This window comes from Eublepharis macularius, chromosome 3, assembly GCF_028583425.1.
Source record: "Eublepharis macularius isolate TG4126 chromosome 3, MPM_Emac_v1.0, whole genome shotgun sequence".
Classification (NCBI taxonomy): Eukaryota; Metazoa; Chordata; class Lepidosauria; order Squamata; family Eublepharidae; genus Eublepharis; species Eublepharis macularius.
Genome location: NC_072792.1, coordinates 187712759 through 187728318, shown reverse-complemented (window position 1 = coordinate 187728318; position 15560 = coordinate 187712759). Strand labels below are relative to the sequence as shown.

Sequence of the window (15560 nt, the reverse complement as noted above, 5' to 3'; positions counted from 1 at the left end):
GAAGAAGAAACTGAAAGGGAAAGTAAAAAAGGTCAAAACACTTGGGGAATCTTGGAGACTATTTAAAACTACAATCCTGGAAGCTCAAAGTAAATATATACCGCTGGTTAGGAAAGGCACAAATAGGTTTAGGAAAAGGCCAGCATGGTTAACAAGCAATGTAATAGAAGCTGTAAAAGGTAAAAAGGATTCTTTTAGGCAGTGGAAAACTAGTCGGAGTGAGGTTGATAAAAAGGAGCATAAGCTGTGGCAAAAAAAGTGCAAGTCTGTGATCAGACAGGCAAAAAGGGAATATGAGGAGCATATTGCAAAGAACATAAAGAAAAACAATAAACAATTCTTTAAATATATTAGGAGTAGGAAACCAGCTAGGGAGGCAGTGGGGCCCTTGGATGACCAAGGCGTAAAAGGATTACTAAAGGGTGATAGGGAAATGGCCGAGAAGCTGAATGCGTTCTTTGCTTCGGTCTTCACTGTGGAAGATAAGAAGTGCATGCCCACTCCGGAAGCACTGACTTTGGGAAGGGTTTTGAAAGACCTGAGTCACATTGAGGTGACGAGAGAGGAGGTTATGCGACTGCTAGATAATTTAAAAACTGATAAATCACCGGGCCCAGATGGCATACATCCAAGAGTTCTGAAAGAACTCAAGTGTGAACTTGTAGATCTCCTCACAAAAATATGTAATCTGTCATTAAACTCTGCATCTGTTCCTGAGGACTGGAAGGTAGCTAATGTTGTCCCCATCTTTAAAAAAGGTTCCAGGGGAGATCCGGGAAATTACAGGCCAGTCAGCCTGACGTCAATACCGGGTAAGTTGGTGGAAACTATTATCAAAAATAAAATTAGTGGGCACATTGATGACCAAAAGCTGATGAGGAAAACTCAGCATGGGTTCTGTAAGGGGAGATCTTGTCTCACCAATCTGTTAGAGTTCTTTGAGGGAGTGAACAAACAAGTGGACAAGGGAGACCCGATAGATATTGTTTATCTTGACTTCCAGAAAGCTTTTGACAAAGTTCCTCATCAAAGGCTCCTAAGTAAGCTCAGTAGCTATGGGATAAAGGGCCAAGTCCTCTTGTGGATCGAAAACTGGCTAATTAATAGGAAACAGAGAGTGAGTATAAACGGGCACTTCTCACAGTGGAGGGTGGTGAGCAGTGGGGTGCCACAGGGGTCGGTATTGGGTCCAATGCTTTTTAACTTGTTTATTAATGATTTGGAATTGGGATTAAGCAGTGAAGTGGCTAAATTTGCAGATGACACGAAATTGTTCAGGGTGGTGAAAGCCAGAGAGGATTGTGAGGCACTCCAAAGGGATCTGTCGAGGCTAGAAGAGTGGGCATCCATGTGGCAAATGAGGTTCAATGTAGCCAAGTGCAAAGTAATGCACATTGGAACCAAAAATCCAAAATATAAATACAAGTTGATGGGGTCTGAACTGGCGGAGACTGACCAAGAGAGAGATCTTGGAGTCATGATAGATAACTCACTAAAAACGTCAGCACAGTGTGCGACTGCCATAAAAAAAGCTAATGCTATGCTAGGGGTTATTAGGAAAGGGATTGAAAACAAATCAGCCGGTATCATAATGCCTCTGTATAAATCGATGGTGAGGCCTCATTTGGAGTACTGTGTACAGTTCTGGTCGCCACACCTTAAAAAAGATATCATAGCACTGGAAAAAGTACAGAGAAGGGCAACTAAAATGATTAAAGGGTTGGAACACTTTCCCTATGAGGAAAGATTGAGGCGCTTGGGGCTTTTTAGCCTGGAGAAAAGACGACTGAGGGGAGACATGATAGAGGTTTACAAGATAATGCACGGGTTAGAGAAGGTAGAGAAAGATGTGTTTTTCTCCCTTTCTCACAATACAAGAACTCGTGGGCACTCTATGAAATTATTGAGCAGTCGGGTTAGAACAGATAGAAGAAAATACTACTTTACACAAAGGGTGATAAACACATGGAATTCGTTGCCACAGGAGGTGGTGGCAGCTACAAGCATTGCCAGCTTCAAGAGGGGACTGGACAAATATATGGAGCAGAGGTCCATCAGTGGCTATTGGCCACAGGAGATAGATGGTATTCTCTTTGTGGGGAGGTGGTGCTCTGTTGTCTTGGTGCTGGAAGGAAGGCAGTGGGAGGGCTTCTGGTGTCCTGGCCTCACTGACAGTCCTTTAGATGGCACTGGATTTCTAGCCACTGTGTGTGACAGAATGTTGGACTGGATGGGCCACTGGCCTGATCCAACAAGGCTTTGCTTATGTTCTTATGTTCTTATGACTTGAGGGCACTCTCCACCAAATATATAACAACAATTAAAAACAATTAAAACAAAAGACAGGAATGTGAGGAAGAGGGCACTCATAATCAGTAGAATGCCAGACAAAACAAAAAAGTCTCCACCTGCTGGTGAAAGGCACTGATAGAAAGGGTCACACAAATCTCCCTGGGGAGGGAATCCAATAATTTTGGTGCCATGACTGAGAAGGCCCTGTCTCAGTTTGCTACCACCTAGCCTCAAAATGGTTGGGGAACTTGAACAACAGCCTCCGAAGATGACTGTGGTGGTCAAGTAGGTTCATATGGGCATAGGCAGTCCTTAAGGTCCCACTCTGAAGTAGGTTCTAAAGGTCAAAGCCGGCCTGGAAACACACTGGGAGCCAGTTTAGATGGAACAAAACTGGAGTGAATTCTGGCAACCACATTCTGCGGTTTCTGCGCAGGAACGGGCCTCTTGGGGCGCGCTCCCAGCACAGTGCAATGATGTCACTCCCAGGCATGATGTCACTGTGCAAGCCCCTGGAGTGCTCCCACGCTTGGTGCCAGGCTGATTCGGACTGTTTGGGGGCTCAAATTGGCCTAGCATGGAGCCCAGGAGTACTTCCGGGTCCTATGTAAGAATGTCACTCCTAGAATTAAAGGTAAGTGCTGGATACTACCCCTCCCTCCCGCAGGGAGGGTAAGGGGACCTGGCAATCCTAAATGGTTCCCAAGGGGAGAGAGCCCTTGTGTTATTCATGTGAGAAGGGGGAAAGTGCACAGTGTGCATAAGTACACTTTTTCCTTATGTCACGAGTCCTGACAATGGGATTGACTCCCTGCTAATCAGGGAGAGCCAGTTTGGTGTAGCAGTTAAGAGCGGCAGGACTCTAATTGGGAGAACCGGGTTTGATTCCCCACTCCTCCACTTGAAGCCAGCTGGGTGACCTTGGGTCCGTCACAGCTCTCTCAGAACTCTCTCAGCCCCACCCACCTCACAGTGGGGATAACAATAACATACTTTGTAAACCGCTCTGAGTGGACGTTAAGTTGCCCTGAAGGGCAGTATATAAATCGAAAGTTATTATTATTCTCTAAAGGTTATATTATAGGAACTCCACATTCTGATAGGAAAGTGGAGAAATAGATTGCTATCTGCCCATCTAGTCTGAGGATGGGCATGGATGGCAGGACAAGTCCTACATCCATAGTGCAAGATGGAGAGAAGGGATGGTTGCGTGACAGAGAGAGAAGAAGGATGTCACAAGAAGGAAGTCCTGAGATTAGCAATCTACACATCAAAGGATAGTTCAGGGCAGTGAGGAACGAACATATGCTCTGACCTCTCTTTCTTACTTTCTGGTTTGTCCCACCCTATAAAACCTGAGGAAAGGGACAGCATTCCCTTCTAACACCCCCTCTCGCTGTCCCTTGCGCTGTCCCTTTCAGGTATCTAACAAGTCTCTTGGGTGCATTCCAATCTTTGACGATTGGTGCTGAAGATTTTCTGCACAGTAGACTCACTGCAGCACTTCTGTCTGGTGTTGTCAATGTATTGATGTATAGTAGTTTCTTATAGCTGCACAATATTTGTTGTCTGTTACAGAGATGCTAGGTCCAGATCCTCACTCTTCCATTAAGCTTGTTGGTGACCTTGGACTGGTTGTTCTCTCTCACCCTAACCTACCTCACAGGTCAGGATGGGTAGCCGTGTGTGTCTGCAGCAGTGGAAAAGAGCCAGAGTCCAGGAGCTAACAAAAGACTAACAAAATCAGTGGGAGCTTTCGTGAGCCACAGCTCACTTCTGCAGATACTTCTTCACAGCTCACTTCTTCAGTATGTAAAGAAGTGAGCGGTGGCTCATGAAAGCTCCTGCCCTACCACTAATTTTGTTAGTCTTATAGATGCTCCTGGACTCTGGCTCTTTTCCACTGCTACTTCACAAGATTGTTATGAGGATAAAATGGGGAAGGGAGAACTACATATTATTATTATTTTATTTATTACTATTTGATTTCTAGCCCGCCCTCTCCACGAGTGGGCTCAGGGCAGGTTACAACAACAATAAAAATACAAGGAATAAAACAATAAAATCAGAAGTTTCAAAAGAGCATATCTGTCAGTATTTCACATTATATAATATAAATCCCGACATCCCAAGATGGGTCCCCCTTCACTCTTCCCTGTCCACCAGACATAAAAAGGAGGGGGGTGCGAGTTGATATAGCTCTGTAACATCACATGTGTGGGCGGCAGATGACTATGTAGCCCCCACCACCACCACCACTGGCAGGAGACCAGTAGGGAGGCTCATTTGATGGACCCAATAGGCCTCCCTGAACTCCTTGGAGAAAGGGCACCGTGAGAGCGAGTGTGTGGCCTAGCAGTTAGAGTGCTGGACGAGGATCTAGGAGACCCGGGTTTGATGGTCCCCCACTGCCACGGAAACTTACCAGGTGACCCTGGGTCAGTCACACACATTCAGTCTAACTTAATGCACAGGGCTGTTGCTATGAGGATAAATTGGAGGAGGGGAGAACAACGTAAGCCCCCCTGAGCTCCTCGGAAGAGGGGCGGGATAAAAGTGCACCAAACAGATTGCAGAACAAACCAGCTCCTCAGAAGGACCAAATACTTAGAAATGAAACCTCAAGAATATTCAGGGCTTCTCATGTGAGATCCCAAGAAGGGCCTTCTCGATCAGACCCGTCATAGACACAGCCAATTTTCCACAGGGGCCGAGAAGGTATCCCCCGGAAGCCACAAACATAGCAAGAAGGAAGCAGCCCTCTCCCACTGCCGCTGTCCCAAAGCAACCAACATTCAGGGGAACATGGGTTGCTTTAGGATATCCGAACATGGGGGTCGGAACAGCTGCAGAGAGACCCCTCCTCATCCATGATTGCGACTAGCCTTGTTTTCAAACCATCTAAACTATTACCACGTCATGAGGGACAAGAGAATAACCTCTGTTGTAAGCAAAATACAAGCTTTGGTGCAAGAATCTAGGCAGATTTCTTTTGCACCTCTTAGGAAATGTGCCGGGTCGATGACAAGAGGACCTTTCAATTTGGAAGACAAAACCAAGTCTCTTCTCGATCACATTCACTATTCTGCTAGTGTGCATATTACAGATTCCACAGGCTGCTCCGGGGACCCTGCATTATTATGTCCTGTATAACAGTCATGTGGGAGCTGCAGGTTCATCCCAGTCCCTACACGTGTCGGGCTGCCAGGCCTCCTGCTATTGCGAAAGGCGTCCCACTGGCAGCCTTCATTGCCTGTTGCTGCTCTGAGCAGCAGCGGGAAGAAAAAGAAATGAAATGTGCGTGTCGTCTGCACCACCATGTCACTTCACGACTCAGATGACCATGAGCCCCCCCATATCCTTGCCCCCAACGCTGCCGCCAACTGACAGGCACTGCCTGGCAACCCTAAAAATACACAGTGCCCAATTCAGAGCAGGCATGGAGAAAGGAATCCAGCTTCCCCCCATGTCCCTTTCCCAACCTGCAACAATCCCAGGGGATAGATCAAGATGGGTAGCCGTGTTAGGCTGTCTGTAGCAGTAGAAAAGAGCAAGAGCCCAGTAGCACCTAGAAGACTAACAACATTTATAGTAGTGTATGAGCTTTCGTGAGTCACAGCTCACTTCTTCCCAGGGAAGTCATTCTTTGGCCTATTTTAGGTGGGTAGCCGTGTTGGTCTGCAGTAGAACAGCAGGATTTTCATCCAGTGGCACCACAGAGACCCACAGGATTTTCAGGGTGTAAATTTCTGAGAGTCACAGCTCCCTTCTTCAAACACGTGTCTGAAGAAGGACCTCTGATGCTCGAAAGCTTACGGTCTGAAAGGGATGGATAGTCTCATAGCTCATGATTAGGTTAGAGCTGGAAGAGTTCTGCAGGGGCTTGAAGAAGGAAAACTCGGCTGGAAGGCAAGGCCAAGGGGTTGGCAGGGCTGGAAGAACACCTGGCCTAAGACGTCATTGCTCAAGCCACAGAACTGGGAAGACCTTTCAGATCCCGCCTGGAAGAAGATCTAGTGGTCGGTATCGGAGTCATAACCATCTCACGGCCTACACTGCAGTTGTCTTTCAGAGTTTTTATTATTTCTTTCATTTATACCCCGTCTTTCTCCCATTGAGAACCCAACGTGGGTTCCGACAGTCTCCTCCATCTTGAATAACAACCAGAGTTACGACCCATCTTGGAGGGTCTTATGGAAGAATGGTTTCAGGGCTTGCTCCCGGATTTGCTTGGTTTTCATGCCGTAGATGATGGGGTTGAGCATGGGGGGCACCAGGAGATATAGGTCGGCCAGCAGGATGTGGACATGGGTGGGGATGTTGTGCCCCCAGCGCTGGGTGTAAAAGGAGAAAAGTCCGGGAGTGTAGAAGACGAGGATGACACAGATGTGGGAGCCGCAAGTACCGAAGGATTTCAGACGAGCCTCCTTAGAGGAAAGCCCCATGACCGCCCGAAGAATGAGCGCATAGGAAACGGCAATGAAGATCGAATCCGAGCCCACCACAAAGGTGGCCGCAGTGATCCCGTAGATGTTGTTGGGTGTGGTGTCTCCGCAGGCCAACTTGACCACTGCCATGTGCTCGCAGTAGGAGTGGGCGATGACGTTGGAGCCACAGTAGGACAGGCTGCTCACCAGGCAGGTCAAAGGGGTCATGAAGCCAATGCCCCTCAAGAAGGCCACCCACCAGATCTTGGCAATGACAGAGCTGGTGAGGATGGTAGTGTAGTGTAGCGGAGTGCAGATAGCCACGTAGCGGTCGAAGGCCATGGCGAGCAGGACCCCTGACTCCACAGCGGAGAAGCCGTGGATGAAGAACATCTGGATGACGCACGCTTTGAAGCCAATGGCGTGCGAGTGGAACCAGAAGATGCCCAGGATCTTGGGCACGGTGGATGTGCAGAGCACCAAGTCAATCATGGCCAGCATGCAGAGGAAATAGTACATGGGCAGGTGCAGGCTGGGCTCCCGCTTGACTACGGAGAGGACGGTGAAGTTGCCCAGCAAGGCGACGATGTACATGGAGCAGAAGGGGAAGGCAATCCAGAAGTGAGCAGCCTCCAGCCCCGGGATCCCCACGAGGATAAAAGCGGTGGGGTTGGAGTGATTGTGACGTGGCATGGCTTGGGCCCAGACTGCAAGCCAAACAACAGGACAGTTGGATAGCTTTGTGTGAGGAGGAGAAGCCGAGGTACCTGCAAACATTTCAATCTGGGCTCCGTAGACCCAAGAGAGCAGATGAGGGGGGCAGGCCCCTCTGTGGAGTCTCGCTTCGTTCGCTCTCCCGGCCGATCAGACCTGTCACTCTACGAGACAAAAGGGAATCGAGTGACCTCACAGGCTCACACAAGCACATTCACAGACGCTGCTGCTTGCTCGCCTTTGCAAAGGGTTGAGGTCCCCATGGAGCTGAGATCTGGAGACTTCCCCAGCCGAATCAAAACCTTCCAAAAGCAAGAGATGCAGGCCAGCAAAGGAAAACATGAAGCCCTAACCCAAGTCAGAATCAACGAGTCTTCTTTCTGTTTCCCTCCCTCTCCCCTGCAAGGCAAAACAGCAGGGCCCCTCCGCTAGGCCTGTGCAGCTCCACAGCCTCCCCAGGCAGCAACTGAAGGACTGCAGCTCTTGCCCAAGGGACGGTTGCTCTCTGTTGATCTTCTCTGCCACCAATGGAGGAGGATGCTTTGGCAAGCTCTGTCTGCTCAGGAGGACAAAAGCAAGGGCTTTCTGCTCCCTAAGTCCAACCCTCGCTTTCAAATTTACAAAGGTAAACTCCCTCAGATGCCTGGGAGATTCAACACGAAAACTACCAGTCAACAGCCAGTAGGAAGGGATCCCAGCCAGAACCACCAGTGCTTGAGACTCAGCCCCCAGAATAAGAAATGGGCAGTGATGTTTCCCCTGCCACTTTGAAACAGCCCGTCCAAGCAAGCATTGCTAACACAGGCAGCTTCAGCTTATATAAGCATCAGCGCCCTCAGCAGGGTTGGAGCACAGCTGAGCCCTCCCACCCCACCCCACCCCACCCGTGTCTGGCCTCAGAAGAAGAGGTTTGGCCTCCCAAAGGCTGGTAGACCTACGACACCTCTAACCCCCCTCCCTAAGCAGTCATGGAAGGCCTATCTGGTCGTTAGGCTTTCTCTGGCTGACTGTCCAAATCATAGTCTTGGAAAGGACTTCTAGGGTCATCTAGTCCAACCCACTGCACAATACAGGAAATTCACAAAATACTTCCCACCACCTCCCGAGGACGCCTGTTCCACTGAGGGACCACTCGAACTGTCAGGAAGTTCTTCCTAACGTTTAGCAGAAAACTCTTTTGATTTAATTTCAAGCCGTTGGTTCTGATCCGGCCTTCTGGGGCAGTGAAAAACAACTCTGTGCCATCCTCTGTAGGACAGCCCTTCAGGTACTTGAAGACGGTTCTCCTATCCCCTCTCAGTCATCTCTTCTCCAGGCTAAACATTCTGAGCTCCTTCAACCTTTCCTCACAGGACTTGGTCTCCAGACCCCTCACCGTCTTCGTTGCCCTCCTCTGGACACGTTCAAGCTTGTCTACATCCGACAGACATTGCTCTTCCTAGCTGCTTTTAAGGTCTGGGCTTTCTCCTCTCCTCCCCTTTTCCTGTTTCAGCCAGGTTCCCCCAGATCACAGTGGCTGGCGGAGGTGCCTCTTGGCTATTCTCACCTGGGCTTGGCTGCTGTGACAGGGGCCATACCTTCTTGGGCCTTGGTGACTGACTGCCCACACATGCTCCTTCAAAGCCACGTTGGTAGGGAGGGAGCATTTTCTACTCTGAGCAGAGAACACCTGAGGGACCAAGAGACTGTCGCAATTAACAGATGTGAATGTGGCCCAAAGCCCATGGGATAGCTGTGTGGGCGCGCTCATTATTCCCAGGGGCTAATTCCAGAGCTCCAAGGGATCGGGGCTGTAAGATACTTCTTCAAATGTCAGGAAGAAATGCAATGGCAACTTCTGGCTGTTTGCTAGAGATGTACGGAACTGCCTTGGGAAACTTCAACATGTCTCTATCGAGCCCATTAGCCAGACTTACGGCTTGCCAGAAATTTCCTTAGAAAATTCAGAACCAGGGATATGCCTAGACAAGGGTCACATAGGTACCAATTCTGAAAATTTATACGGGGCGTCCATGTGCAACTTTTCCAACTTTGAAGAGTCCAGTAGCACCTTTAACACTAACCAACTTTATTGTAGCATAAGCTTTCGAGAACCACAGCTCTCTTCGTCAGATGCATACTTGGAGTAACTAACTTCCAACTTTGACTAACTACAGCTTCCAAAGAGGGTCACATAATATAACACATTTTTTTTTGCATACGGTAAAGCAGAAAATTTATTCCAGCAATGTGAGATTTTTGGGATGCCAGACCCCCGGGATCCCCCACCCCCACTCCCCACACCCCGTCCCCCACTTACCTAACCAGTGGGGGTGTGCATCTGCCATACACGCTCCCTGTGGTGCTGCGCGCTCCTCTGCACAGCAGCCGCCGGGATCAGGCCCATTTTGGCCCGTATCGGGGCCACTGCGGAGCACAGGAGCGCTCCTGCACGCCACAGAGCCTCAAAACGGACCCGTTTTGGGTGAAATCAGGCTAGTTTCGGGCCCGTTTTGCTGCAGATTGGGCTTCTTTTGCAGCACTGTGGAGTGCAGGCGTGCTCCTGCACTCCACAGCACTTGAAAACAGGCCTGATCTACAGCAAAACGGGCCTGTTTTCGGATGCTGCAGAGTGCAGGAGCATGCCTGCGCTCCCCAGTGCCTCAAAACGGGCCTCTTTTGGCATGGATCAGGCCCATTTTGAGCCCCTGCAGAGCCTGAGCGCGCTCCCAGGGGCTGCGCGATGACATCACTCCCGAAGTGACATCATCACGCTTGTGGGAGCGCACGTGCACACCTCGCGTGCACGCACCCACCATCTCCCCCAAGGTAAATGCCAGGCCCCTAGCCGCTGCCAGGAGATTGAGGGGGCCTGGCAACCCTATGAGATGTAGATGTCAACCTCCATGTTGAGCCTGGCATTTTCCCGGAATTACAACTGATCTCCAGACGACAGAGATCTTCCCCTGGAGAGAACGGCAACTTCAGAGAGTGGGCTCAATGGTATTGCATCCCTTCCTTACCCAAATTCTGGCCTCCCCAAGCTCCACCCCCAAGTCTCCAGGAGTTTCCCAACCCACAGCTGGCAACCTCATACCGATGTTGGGGCCTGATTGGGAAAAGTGACCACCGTGTTATTAATTCCAGCATCCGTATCATTATAAAGTTGCTCCCTAAATCCAAAACTACCACTTTTGATTTCAAAAGAGGGAATTTTGCTAAATTGAGGGAACTAGTCAGAAGGAAGTGAACCGGGAGAATGAAGAGAGGCAAATCCTTCCAGGATGCCTGGAAATTATTTAAAACTACATCTGGACGTCCTGGGTCACAGCTCTATCAGGTGCGAGGGGATTCATTGTATCAGGCTCCGCTCCCCCTGGAACGGGTTGATTAGCTGAGTTAGGGTCCACTCCTCCCGTGCTGGAAACATATGGATCAAACAAAGGGTCCCTGACGGGCACGGCCTTGGTATCCGTTTCCTCCGGTCGAGGCACTGGAACAGATGTGATTCGTAACAAAATGTCAGACTGTGGCTTGCTAAAAGTTGTAATCCAGTCTGCCCCTTGCTATAAGACAAGAGTCCATAGATTCCAAAAGGCTTTTACTGATGATAAACAACCCTTAGAGTACACATCTCAAATTCATTGATCTGAGCTAACATGAAACATTGTTACGAATGGCAAGCAATGGTTAAGGTACAAAGTAAGAGATTCTCTCCTAGGCCCCATCCTCTCCCCATAGTTCTCAAAACAATCTTCTAGTGTGTGAGAAAGCGAAAGTTTCCCAAGGTTGAAGGCACAGTGTGGAAGGTAGACATAACAGTTCTCTGTGATCAGGAAGTTTCCATGCGAGAGCCTGCCACCTGCAAAGAGAAGCTTACAATACAGACAGAGTTAAAATGGAGTCTCTTCAGCTTAAAACAAGTCAGATCATGACAATGGCTGGACTCTGAGCAAGTCTGTTAAAGATAGGACGTTCTGGAGGTCTCTCATTCATAGAATTGCCATAGGTCGGAGGCGACTTAATGGCATATCACATACACAATGGTGCATTTATGTTTTGGTTTTAACAGCTTCATTGATAGATATTTTAATGTGTATGTCTTAAATTTGTTAGGGGCCCTGGTGGCCCTGTGAGGGCAGAAAGGCGGGGTAAAAAAAATCTTGTTGATAAATAAATAAATAATGAATAAAATAAACCATAAGCATTTCTGCAAATATTCCAGGAACAGGAAACTGGCTAGGGAGGCAGTTGGGCCTCGGGATGACCAAGGAATAGAAGGACTGCTTAATAAAGATGGGGAGATGGCCGAGAAACTGGAACGGCTTCTTTGCCTCTGTGTTCACTGTGGGAAATGTGAGGCATGACAGAGCCATACCAGAGTCATTGCTTTTGGGAAGGGTATCCAAAGAACTGAATCAAACTGAGGTGACAAGAAAAGTTCGAGAACCACGGGGCAGATTAGAAAACAGTAATTCTCCAGGATCAGATGGCAGGCAACAGAAGGTAGCAAATGTTACACCACTTTTTAAAAGAAGATCCAAAGGGGACCTAAGGCATCACAGGCAAGTTATGCTAACATCTATCCTAGGGACATTAGTAGAAATAAAGATAAAATTATTAAGCACATACCGAAAGAAAACTTGCTAACTGGGAAATCAACAGGGCTTTGCGAAGGGAAGTCCTGCCTCATCAATCTTTTGGAATTACTTGAGAACACATTGAACAGTTAGTGTCAGAGGTATTCGTAGCCTCGCTCCCTGACATCTTGTGGTTGTCTCCACCTCCTGTGGCAGCCATTTTGTAATTGCGCCTACCGGCCTGTGTCAGAATTCCAAAGGTGCCCACAGGCTCAAAAGGTTTGGGGGCCTGCTTGACACTTACAATTCTGTAGGACATTTTGAGCTCTACGCAGAATCCTACTCAGGCGTATTCAGTATGGTTTACTCCCAAGAAAGGTTTCTTAAAAGTGCACTATTTGGAGTTTTCCTGACAGCTACGAGAGAAGTGGGGGCAAAGTTGTAGGTGAGGTGTTGATCTCCCACTCCCAGCCGTGACTGACGCCCCCGGCTGCTCTTGGAAACCTAGAAAGGTTCTTGCAAGGCGGCCGGATGTTGCTGCCCAACAGCCACAGTTCACCCTCCGTGACTCTGACTTCAGAAGCCAATTTTGTTCATTCGTTTGGAGCAAAAACTGGCTAAAGTTTAGACTGTGAACACTGGGAGAAGTGCTGCCTGCTAGAGATGGGTCCCTGTGTCTTTGTCTGTTCATGGCCTGGCCTGTCTAGAACCTTTTCCCAAAAGCCACTGTGCTCTGGTGCGTGGCAGGGGAAAAAAATACGAGGGGGTGGAACAGCCTCCTGCAACCTCATGATGGTGTTTTTGGCCCCATAAGGGGAAGCGTCAACAGCACTGCATTGCTGGACGCTTTAGGATTCCACTGAAACACTATGGTTTTATCAAAGAGTTCCTGGAGATTTGGGTTATGGAGCCTGGAGAGGTAGAGTTTAGAGAGGGACCTCAGCAGGGTATAATGCCATAGAGTCCACAGTAGCCATTTTCTCCAAGCGAACTGAGCTCTGTCAGCTGGAGATCAGTCGTAATTCCAGGAGACATCCGTCCAACACGCGGAGGCTGGCAATTCTAACACCAGTGCCAGGAGACAGTGCCAGGCCTCAGCCCCTATGCACTCTGGTTGGCCTTCCAGAGTGAGACAGGATGCTGAACTCGATGGACCCTGACTGGCCTGATCCTGGTCTTTGGTTCTTAGGACCTGCCATCTGCTGGCACTGGCCTTTGATCCACGCTGTTTATGCAGCTTCTGCTGCTGCCATGAGAAAAAACCTGTTTCTCAGAGTCTGCCAGGAACAGAGAGAGGCCTGGCCAGGCCTCCAGACCTTCCTGGAGTTGGTAGGTTAGAACCGAGAAAACTCAGGGACTTGCGCCTCTTTCCACCCACACTTTTGGACTGCTCAAAATATTTTGACATGCTTCTGTTAAACTCGCAGTTCTGTACCCCTTTCCTCCTAACCTGTAAATAAAAACTGTTTGTTTAAGAGAAGTTCAGGTTTTGAATGGGGCATCTACTAAACTGGGTCATTTAAGACTAAAAGGATGACATAACTATAACCTTTTAATTGCCGAGGTAATTGCTCAGGGTACCTCTGAGCATGTAGGGCTGTTTCTCCCCACCACTGCTGAACCACCGCCAGCTGTTGTACATCTGGAGGGAGGGGGAGAGCTTCACACTCAGACCACAAAACAGTGTGCAACCTTTTGAGTTCTCCCAAACTCTTTATTAGGCTATATGTTAAAAAATAATGGCGACTCTATGTCAAAAGCCACCCAGGTGGTGAAATGAGAGCACAGGAGCTGCAGAGAAGAGCGAGAGGGTGTGGGAGAGGGCAAGCCCCTTAATTCCATTTCTGGCACGAGGCCTGCAGCCTCCAGTGGCAGCTGTTTCGTGGTGTGAACCACCTGCCAACCAGAAGCTCACATTCCTGGAACACGGGGCGGTGCCACATTGGGGAACGGTGCTCAGAGGAGCCACGGATGGCCTGTCGAGGAGCCCCATGTGGCCACTGAGTGAATGCCACTGGTCTAGACTCAGCATAAGGCAGCTTCCTACATTTAATGTGTCTTCAGTGGCTATGGACAATCACAGCCTTTCCCTTAAGGAGCAACCTGACAACGCTTGCCCGGATCTCCTTGGTCTTCACTCCATAGACAATGGGGTTCATCATGGGGGGCAGAAGAAGATAAAGGTTGGCCATAATAATGTGAACGTGAGGAGCAACTCTGTGACCCCCAAAGCGGTGTGCAAAGAATGTGAAAAAAGCAGGTGTGTAAGAGATCGTGATGGCACAAATGTGAGCGGTACACGTGCCAAAGGCCTTGCTCCGTGCTTCCTTGGAGGAGAGGCCCACAACAGCTCTCAGGATCATGAAGTATGACACGCTGATGCAGAAGATGTCGAAGCCTCCAATCAACAAGGCCACAGTCAGGCCGTAGATGGCGTCGACCCGGATACTGCTGCACGCCAACTTCACCACCGCCATGTGGTCACAGTAGGTGTGTGAGATGATGTTCGTGCCACAGTATTGGAGTCTCCTGACCAAGAAAGGGAAGGGAAGGATGAGGGCTGCGCCTCGGAGGAAGGTGATCAGGCCCACCTTAGCAATGATGGGGTTGGTCAAGATGGTGGTGTATCGGAGCGGATAACAGATGGCGACAAATCGGTCCAGGGCCATCAACATCAGGACGCCAGACTCCATCCCCGTGAAGGTATGGACCAAGTACATTTGGATCAGGCAGGAGTTGAAATGGATTTCTTTGAGGTTGAGCCAGAAGATGCAGAACGCACTGGGCATTGTGGAGGTGCCCATCACGATGTCGGTGACGGAAAGCATGCCGAGGAAGTAGTACATGGGCCTGTGCAGGGCCTCCTCGGTCCAGATGAGGTAGAGAAGCCCACAGTTCCCCACCATGCCAATAAAGTACATAGAGAAAAACGGGAAGGAGATCCAGATGTGAGCATGTTCCAGACCTGGGATCCCATTCAAGACAAAGTGCAAGAACATCTGGCTGGTTTCGTTGGGACTTGCCATGCTGGGCTGATGACGGTCATATTCCAGTCTCAAACCTAAGCAGTTAAAATTATGACACAAAGAAACCAGTCAAAATATTTACGGCCATAATTACCTAAGTTGAATGCAATCTCAGCAATATATGTCGTTTTCAATCAGCTTTGGCATTTTCCCCCAAAGTGTGACATGTTACACTTCCCAAAAAGACTGATACTCATGGTTGTTGTGGGTTTTCCAGGCTGTATTGCCGTGGTCTTGGCATTGTAGTTCCTGACATTTCGCCAGCAGCTGTGGCTGGCATCTTCAGAGGTGTAGCACCAAAAGACAGAGATCTCTCAGTGCGGCTGTAGCGTAACGGTGAAGCGGTTGGGATGCAAATCTGGCAGGTCATTTCCACACTGTGACACTGAGAGATCTCTGTCTTTTGGTGCTACACCTCTGAAGATGCCAGCCACAGCTGCTGGCGAAACGTCAGGAACTACAATGCCAAGACCACGGCAATACAACCCGGAAAACCCACAACAACCATCGTTCTCCGGCCGTGAAAGCCTTTGACAATACAC

General features: G+C 49.1%; 2 protein-coding genes across 2 annotated transcripts; both read right to left on the bottom strand.

Moving 5' to 3' along the window:
* Positions 1-6461: 6461 nt before the first annotated feature.
* On the bottom strand, positions 6462-7412 carry LOC129326390 (olfactory receptor 52P1-like). The gene has a single exon (XM_054974547.1). The coding sequence runs from the start codon at positions 7410-7412 to the stop codon at positions 6462-6464; it is 951 nt and encodes a 316-aa protein (XP_054830522.1).
* A 6640-nt stretch (positions 7413-14052) lies between these two features.
* LOC129326389 (olfactory receptor 52N4-like) lies at positions 14053-15018 on the bottom strand. Its single transcript, XM_054974546.1, has one exon. The coding sequence runs from the start codon at positions 15016-15018 to the stop codon at positions 14053-14055; it is 966 nt and encodes a 321-aa protein (XP_054830521.1).
* Between the last annotated feature and the right edge of the window lie 542 nt (positions 15019-15560).

Bases quoted from the DNA above. Each gene is read 5' to 3' on its own strand.
- LOC129326390 (XM_054974547.1), bottom strand. From the start codon at position 7,412: ATGCCACGTCACAATCACTCCAACCCCACCGCTTTTATCCTCGTGGGG.
- LOC129326389 (XM_054974546.1), bottom strand. From the start codon at position 15,018: ATGGCAAGTCCCAACGAAACCAGCCAGATGTTCTTGCACTTTGTCTTG.